The 8,744-nt window shown below is 33.3% G+C and overlaps 1 protein-coding gene across 2 annotated transcripts; it reads left to right on the forward strand.

The window, feature by feature from the left end:
* Positions 1-2,007: 2,007 nt before the first annotated feature.
* On the forward strand, positions 2,008-8,744 carry LOC123907719 (filament-like plant protein 5). 2 transcript variants are annotated; one of them, XM_045958087.1, is made up of 6 exons: positions 2,008-2,126; positions 2,269-2,411; positions 2,519-2,720; positions 3,125-4,505; positions 4,629-4,689; positions 6,686-7,348. In XM_045958087.1, exons 2-6 carry the CDS (start codon positions 2,286-2,288, stop codon positions 7,136-7,138), a joined length of 2,223 nt encoding a protein of 740 aa, XP_045814043.1. In that variant the 5' UTR covers positions 2,008-2,126; positions 2,269-2,285; the 3' UTR covers positions 7,139-7,348. The 2 variants fall into 2 exon arrangements, with proteins under 2 accessions (XP_045814043.1, XP_045814044.1); XM_045958088.1 differs by having other exon boundaries at positions 2,033-2,411; positions 2,522-2,720; positions 6,686-8,744.

Here is an 8,744-nt window from a genome sequence, read left to right on the forward strand (position 1 = left end):
GATCATTAACCGTAATACTCCACCTTTATCTCTCAACATGGTTCACTCATGTCTTTGATGTTAGTTCCATTTCCAATACTCCACCTACAACCATTCATTAAAATTTATCTAGCTTTCCAAATACCCCTCCAAGTATAGTTCGGGTTATGACCAATTTTAGAATAAAAAGAGATGAATTGGGAAAATACTTGCTTTGTAAAGTCTAACAACTAGAGTATGTGGCTTTGTCCTAAGATTCATCCTTTGCAATCATAGCCAAATTAAAGGTGTGCAGGTCACATAATCCCATTCCACCTTGACATTTCGGGAAGGTCATACGATCCCAACCAAGCCATCGTATCCTTTTATTGTTTGCTCTGACTCTCCACCAAAAGGAATTCATCATTCTTTTAATATCTTTAATTGTTGAATCAGGTAGAAGGTATACACTCATTACATATGTTGGAATGGCCTGTAAGACTGATTTTATCATAATTTCTTTCCCCTTGACAAATTTATTATTTTAAATTTAAAAGAGTAAAAATATATTTTCTCAATATTAATTAGGTCATGTTAACTGATGACATATGTTAATGTATCCCAGTATATAAAATTAGGAAAATGTTAACATGTGCACCAAAGGCACATGTTAAGGATTTAAAAGTAGAAATAATATATTGAAATATGTGCATTTAACTTCTTAAGCATTAAATTTTTTTCTAACAATAAATGCAATTTTCTATGTTTAGAACCTTAACATGTGCCTTTTATGCACATGTTAACATGACCCATAAAATTAACATTTAATAAAGTAAAATATTTAATACTTAAAATATTAAATGCACAAACTTTAAGATAATATTTTCAAATTTACTTCCATAATATGTACTTTTAAAATATTTAATACTTAAAATATTAAATACACAAATTCTAAGATAATATTTCCACATTTACTTCTATAACATGTATTTTTATGACACACGTTAACCTCTTCCATATTAAAATAAAATAAAAATTCTCCAAATTAAGTGATGTTATACATATCTTTGTTCTCTTCACCAATTATATATACCATGACACATTAATCAAATTTTTAGCCAATGTAAATTTAACTTTTTCTCAATGATAGATATGTCCATACCTAGATATGTTCATACCTATCCCGAAATCTTTTATTGTTCATTTTGTTAGATTCTTTTCAACTTTTTAAATGTATTAATTTTGTCAATTGAATAAGTGAAAAATTTCGATATTCTAACACCAACTCCTTATGTTACATTTTTTTTTTTGTAATATATGTAAAATAATAATTGTAAAAACATATACTACCTCCGTTCCTAATTATAAGACACTGTTTGACAAAAATGTACTATTCATTTATTTTATTTTGATCATATTTTTTTAATAATATAAATGTAAATATTAGCATATAAGATTTTGTTCAATTTGTTTTGATGAGTATTTTCAAAATATTAAATTTTTATAATTTTTACTAATAGACAATTAAAGATATTAGTGGTCAAAATGGTGCATTTACGTACGTGTAGTGATCAAACAAACTCTTATAATTAGGGACGAAGGAAGGTAGTATATTCTCTCTTATAAAAAAGAAACTTTTAAAAACAATAATAATCTTCCACAAATTTAATACTATACACACATTCAACTTTCGTATTCCCGTTGAATTATGAAACTTCTCTGAGCTTAATAAATTCAAATTCTAACTCACTGAAACTTCAATCTAAGAAAAAGCAATGGATAAGATGAAAAAAAAATAATGATATTTTTATTTTCTTTTGTCCTACTAATTCTAGTCCAAAAATAAAATAAAATAAAATAAAATAAAATAAAATGCATATATTCTTTGACGACGGTGACGTTTTTTAGTACGAATCCGAATTGTTATTTGTTTTTTTGTTATGAAGGTGGAGCCGCAGCAAGGAGCGTTTAAACAGTGACCCCACACGCGCTCATTTGACCACTCACTCACTCACTACTTTCATTACTTTACTAGTTACTACCCCGCTCCTCTCTCTCTCTCTCTCTCTCTAGTAGTATTAATTAACACTTCAAACTTCAAATTCCTTCTTGGAAGCTTCAAAGAGCCAAAACATCCATATTTCAATTCTCATTCTAATAATACTCTTGTAACTTCTTTCAATAACTCACACTACTAAACCTTCCTTCGATTTTGCTTCCCCCTTTCGATTCAACAAAACTAATTGAGTAGAATCCATCGATTTTGGTTGCCATTGAGTAGAATCCTCATTTTGAGTATATTTTGAGCAGGGTAGTAGAATTCTGAGATGGACCGTCGAGGTTGGCCGTGGAAGAAAAAATCGTCCGATAAAATCACAAAGGCGGATATACCATTTGTTACACCTGACTCTGTTGGTTCCACCTTATCTTCTGTGGCACATTTAGGAAATCAGGTCCTTTTTTTAATTTGAAATGTATGTTTGTGATGGAAAAAATTAATATGCAAAACTAGCTAAATTTCTCACTAGTCATGTTATTTTCTTATTATATCTTTGTTCAGCAGGAAAACTGCACAAATAAGAACTATGTTCAAATTTCAATGGAGTCATACACGCGTATGTCTGGATTGGAAGATCAAGTTGTGAACCTGGAGGGTCAAGTAAAAGATTTGGAATCAAAGCTATCAGCAGCTTATTCAGAGTTAGATAACAAGGAAAATCTGGTTAAACAACATGCAAAAGTTGCCGAGGAAGCAGTCTCAGGTAGTACTTATTGCACGGATATGCATATATTTAAATAATTCCACATAACTTCTTTATAAAAACTCGTCAATAGTAGTTGAAATATGAAATAGTGAGAGAGATCGCTCATTTTCTATATTCTACTTGTTAAGGAAATGTTTGGGATGGCTCATAGTAACTGATAAGTGGGCAAGCCAAGTCGCTATCTTGTAAACTGGACCGATATATTTTAATAGAAGCTGTACTCTGTAAACCCTAATCTTGATTAGTAGAAAGGTACTGCAGTCGCACTGCAGTCAGAGAGCGTGATCAAACATCGTGTGTTCTTTGTCTCCGCTTTTTTGTATGTTTTTACTTTTGAACTGAGTTGCTGTTCTAATAGAAAATTATCAGATAAAGTTGATTCTTACTTGTATGCATTTTAGGTTGGGAGAAAGCTGATGCAGAAGTAGTTTCCTTAAGATGTCAACTTGAATCGATGACCCTCTCAAAGCTTAGTGTTGATGAGAGAGCAACTCACTTAGATGGAGCTCTGAAAGAATGCATGAAGCAGATAAGAACTGTAAAGGAGGAAAGCGAGCAGAAAATACAGGACGTGATTCTAATGAAATCTCAACAGTGGGAGAAATTCAAGTTAGAGCTTGAAGCAGAAATAGACAAATTGGATAAAGGACTTCGTGAAGAAGCTCGTGAAAATGCTGCACTTCTGAGATCACTACATGAAAGTTCGAATAAAATAGTGAAACTAAAAGAAGAAAAGTCTGAAGTTGAGTCCTCGTTAGAGCTTCAAAAGAAGAATGTTCAGTCATATGAAAAAGAAATAAATTCATTGAAGTATGAGCTGCATATGATTTCTAAGGAGATGGATATCCGCAATGAAGAGAAAGACATGATTATGAAATCAGCAGAAGTGGCAAACAAACAACGCACTGAGGATGTTAGGATCATTACCAATCTAGAGGGAGAGTGCCAACGGCTTCGCGGTCTTTTGCGAAAGAAGTTACCTGGACCTGCTGCATTGGCACAAATGAAGCTCGAAGTTGAAAGTACACGCCACGTCATTAGTGGAATCCATCAAAGAAAAACAAGTAGCTTGCAAGAATCCGAGTTTCTTAATATGTCGAAACAATTGGAGTTGTTTGAAGAAGAAACAAAGAGATTGAAAGAAGCTTTGGCCTCAAGTAAAGCTGAACTGCAGGCTTCTAGGAACTTGAACACTACAACAGTTGGCAGACTTAAGAGCTTAGAAGCTGAGGTACAAGTTCTTTATCAAGAAAGAAGTTCGCAGAAATCAAATTTGGCAATTAATTACCAAAATTCTTCAAGTAGAATTTGTAGCAATTCACCAAGCATCACTTCTATATCTGATGGTTGGCATGAGGATCCGGAAAGTCCTGTTGAGTCATCTACAGACTCAACTTCTGATCATTTTCATGTAAGGAGAGTTAGAAGCTCAGTTAAATTTGAGAGTCACAAAAGTGAAACTATCTCAGAACTGATGGACGATTTCCTCGAAGTGGAGAAAATGGCATCTTCATCAGACAATGACAGTGTACAGATTGCTGACAAAGTTAAGAACGACTCTGAAGATAAACAATTGAAATCAAATGATGCTTTGGTTGAGATTCAGCTGAAATGTATGACAGAGTCTTATAAGTCACTTCAAACACATGTAGAAGAGTTAGAAGCTGAAAATAAGTTTCTTAAGGAAAAGATTGATGAGCTAAAGAATGATCTCGAGGAGGAAAAACAATGTCATCACGATATTTTGGTTAGATACAAAGAAATTGAAGAAAAAATGCCAAGGTTAGCTCAGATCCCTTAAAACATGATCTAGTTCAAAATTATATTTTCCAAACTGTATAATTTGAGCTTTCAGCTTTGAATCTTGAGTGCTTTCTGATTTTTCTGTTTGTTTGCAACTTGAAGGGACAAGTGCCTGTTGTGTGCATCGAATTCGGAAGCAAATAATGACATCAATACTCGGAAGGTAATCCACATTACATTATTTACATGCAGTGGTGGTAGTGGCCTATATATTATCATACATTCTGCATAAAGTAGATAAACAAATAGGTTCAGTAATGGAATTGATTCAACATTTATTGCTCTCTTTGCTTAAAATTGATGTTACTTTTGATGGAATCATAAATGCATCTCTTTTTCCAAAGATGCTTGAAGGAATAGCTGCATGTGGACTGCTAATAGTTATGTTGGAGTCTCTTTCTCTCTTATATTAATAGGTTTGTGTAGGTCTTAGGGATTTTTTTGATTAAATCTTCATCTAGGAAGAGACTACTTCTATGCGACATTCCTCAATAGTAACCTAGTAAAAATTAGAATGCCTTTGACGTTTCAACCTTCAGTGTCGGCAAGCATAAGGTGGCCGAATCCCTTGCTAAACCTCCAAAAAACTTTTTTCTTAAGGCCTCCAAACAAAATAAAATACGACTAATTTTAAAGGAAAATGCTAACTACTGCACTTGGGGCGGCATTAGTTAAGGAACTAAATATCATGGTAAAAGAGTCTTGAAACTTGTGTAGTTTGCTTTTTAAAAATAGGGTAAATAGTGTTATACCCCCTGCAAAATAGGTGAGTTTTGCGTTACCCCTGCAAATTTTTTTTTTGAGATTACCCCTGCAATGTCAAGATACCTTGCGTTACCCCCTGGCTCAACAAGTGGACATATGACATGGACGAATCTTGACGTGGCATGACACGTGGAAATTAATTTATTTTTTGTTTATTTTTAATTGCCAACTCAGTAATTATTTATTTTTTAATTAAAAAAAATGAAAAAAAAAAACTTTTTTTTTTAAAGAAACTTTTTTTTTACGAACCTAGGTAAAAGAAAGTTGTAATAAAAAATTGCCAACTCAGTTTTGTTCTTTTTCGTCTTCACAGTTTTGTTCTTCTTCTTCGTCGTTTCTTTCTTCGAGTTCGCCGTTTCCTTCTTCTTGGTGTTCGTCGGTTTCATCTTCGTTTTCGATCCGTTCATATTCAGCGATTGTTGTTCGTTTTCAATTTCAATTTGGGGGTTATGGCAAATCTATTTTCATCGTGAATGAAACCCAACTTTCTATCTTCTTTGTTTCTATTTTCCGTAAAAAAAAAAGTTGTTTCTTTCTATTATTATTAGTTATTATTATTATCATTATTGTATTTGCTATTATATATATATATAAAATGTATTATATTTTTTTTATATAATAACAACTTTTAGTAAAAAAAAAAATAACAAAACTTTCTTTTAAGTAAGTTCGTAAAAATATAACAACTTTTAAGTTTTTTTTTTTTTTAATTTTTTTAATTAAAAAATAAATAATTACTGAGTTGACATTTAAAAATAAATAAAAAAATTAATTAATTTCCACGTGTGCTGCCACGTCAAGATTCGTCCTTGTCATATGTCCACTTGTTGAGCCAGGGGGTAATGCAAGGAATCTTGACTTTGTAGGGGGGGAATCTCAAAAAAATATTTTGCAGGGGGGTAACGCAAAACTCGTCTATTTTGCAGGGGGTATAACACTATTTACCCTTAAAAATATAAAAAATAATCTTTTCAATGCAAAATTTACTTTTTTTTGTGTTTCCTTAATTGGTTCCCCAAGGGTACTAGTTAGCATAACCTTTTTTCAAATTACCCATTTAACTTCATTTCCATAGGGGTATATATGTAAAAACATTCAAAAAGTTAAACTAATAAATGAGCTCATTGTTTTTTATGTTTTTCGGTTTGGTCACTTATAAAGTTATAATCGACTCCACATAACTATTGCTAGAAAATTGCATCAAACCGATCATAACTGCATTCTTATGCAGCTGTTTTATTTTTTGACAGTATCTTATGCAGCTGTTTTGTAATGTAATATGTAATTAGATCCAACCTCAACTAGAAACAGCTCTGATCAATGTTTTATTACATATTTTTTATCCTTGGATTCATTGTTCAATCATAGTTTTCGGATACCCTATGTCATTACAGGATACGGAACTAGCAGCTGCAGAGAAAAAGCTAGCAGAATGTCAAGAGACTCTGCATGTACTTGGCAGGCAATTACAAGCAATGAGCCCACAAATTGGCTCTAAAAGACTTCAAACAAACGAATCATCGGTTAAACCGAATTATGGCTGGTCAAATTCTAATGGCTCCTATAATAACTCAGACGAAATTGATCATGCTGAAGCATACAGTGTATCTTCTAATTCTGACATTCAAGGAGTGAATGATGAGTTTTCATCATCTCACAACTTTGGTTCCATGTCATGTCTATCAGACGCCGAATGCAACATTTCAGTAAATTCTTCAACAGAGTCAAGCCAGAGTTGTTATATGCTTACTGAATCACATTCCCATTCTTCCGGTTCTGCTACCGGGAAACAACATGCACATGGTTCGAGTCACTTTTTTTCTTCCAAAGAGAAAACTAGTCACTAGCACTTTTTGTTACTTCTAGGAGTTATCAGAGGGACCTCACCCATGATGTTGTACATAGATTATTATATTATATAGTAAAAAGTTGTGGACACTGATGTTTGTGTCTGTGATTCTCCTGAGTATATTGAATTGGTTTTAAGCCCTATTTAATATTTAATTGTTCGGACCTACATCAAAGCTACAAAATCAACCAATTCAACCAATAGATGTCCATTTTATTTTATAAAATATTTTTAGCATGTGGGACTTTGATTTTCTTCATTGACATTCTTTTTAATAAACATTTTTAACAAATAGGAATACTAAAGAGTTGACATCAAGTCATTAGGAGGGAAAAAAAACTCATGTAGGTGAAAAGACTAACCAAGCAAAAAAAAAAAAAACTAAGCAAAAATACAATATGAATTGATGAGTGTATCTTGTTTCATAGCAGTACTTTGTATAATCGATCATCCTCAACACTTTATATAGACATATATTGGAACAAGAAAAAATGTTCAACTTAAGGAAATTGGAAAAAACTCTGGAAGATGCGTGTTCTGCAAAAAGTGAAGTTGTTTTTGTGGCATGCCTTATGTGGGTGTCTGCCGGTTCGTGGAAGATTGATACAAAAGGAGTACAATGCGAAAACAAATGCCCACACTTTGATCAGATGGAGGAGAATGAGTGGCATTGCTTCTTTGGGTGCACAACTGTTAGAGATGTTTGGTAGGAAACTGAGGTATGGCAACTAGTAAGTAATTACATTGATGATGCTAAGTGGTTTTGTGCCTATGGTTTTTGACATGCTCGAGGAAATAGATAATGAAAACATGGCCAAGATTGTAATGATGCTTTGGAAAATATGGTGGAGAAGAAACCAAAAGTGTTGGAATGACAAATTCCCAACAATTTTTGACTTATGCGAAGAGCAAGAGAGACATTACATGAGTGGTTGAGACTTGAGAGTTCAGATGAAGAACAGCAACAATACACGCGACAGAAGTGCAAAAGCGAGCTTTACTTGGAGGAAGCTTCAAATGTAACGTTGATACCGCCTGCTATGTAGAAGACAACGTCTACTATATGCTGGATTGTGCATTTGTGACAGCCATGGCAGCTTCGTGAAAGCACACCAGACATTGCAGGCTGTGCAAGCTATTAATATGAAGCAGTCAAATAACTGAGTTTGGTACCATTATTCATATGTGTCATAACTTAACAGCAACAAATAACAACTTCTGATGGTTGGCATGAGGATCCGGAAAGTCCTGTTGAGTCATCTGCAGACTCAACTTCTGATCATTTTCATGTAAGGAGAGTTAGAAGCTCAGTTAAATTTGAGAGTCACAAAAGTGAAACTATCTCAGAACTGATGGACGATTTCCTCGAAGTGGAAAAAATGGCATCTTCATCAGACAATGACAGTGTACAGATTGCTGACAAAGTTAAGAACGACTCTGAAGACAAACAATTGAAATCAAATGATGCTTTGGTTGAGATTCAGCTGAGTGACTATTAAAATCAATCCATGAAAAACAATGGCAGGGAACATTCTACTATTTAATCAATCAGATACAGATCTATTTTCTCTTCCCTCGCCGAATAAGGAAACATTCCTACAATG

Source organism: Trifolium pratense, linkage group LG2, assembly GCF_020283565.1.
Source record: "Trifolium pratense cultivar HEN17-A07 linkage group LG2, ARS_RC_1.1, whole genome shotgun sequence".
Taxonomy (NCBI): Eukaryota; Viridiplantae; Streptophyta; class Magnoliopsida; order Fabales; family Fabaceae; genus Trifolium; species Trifolium pratense.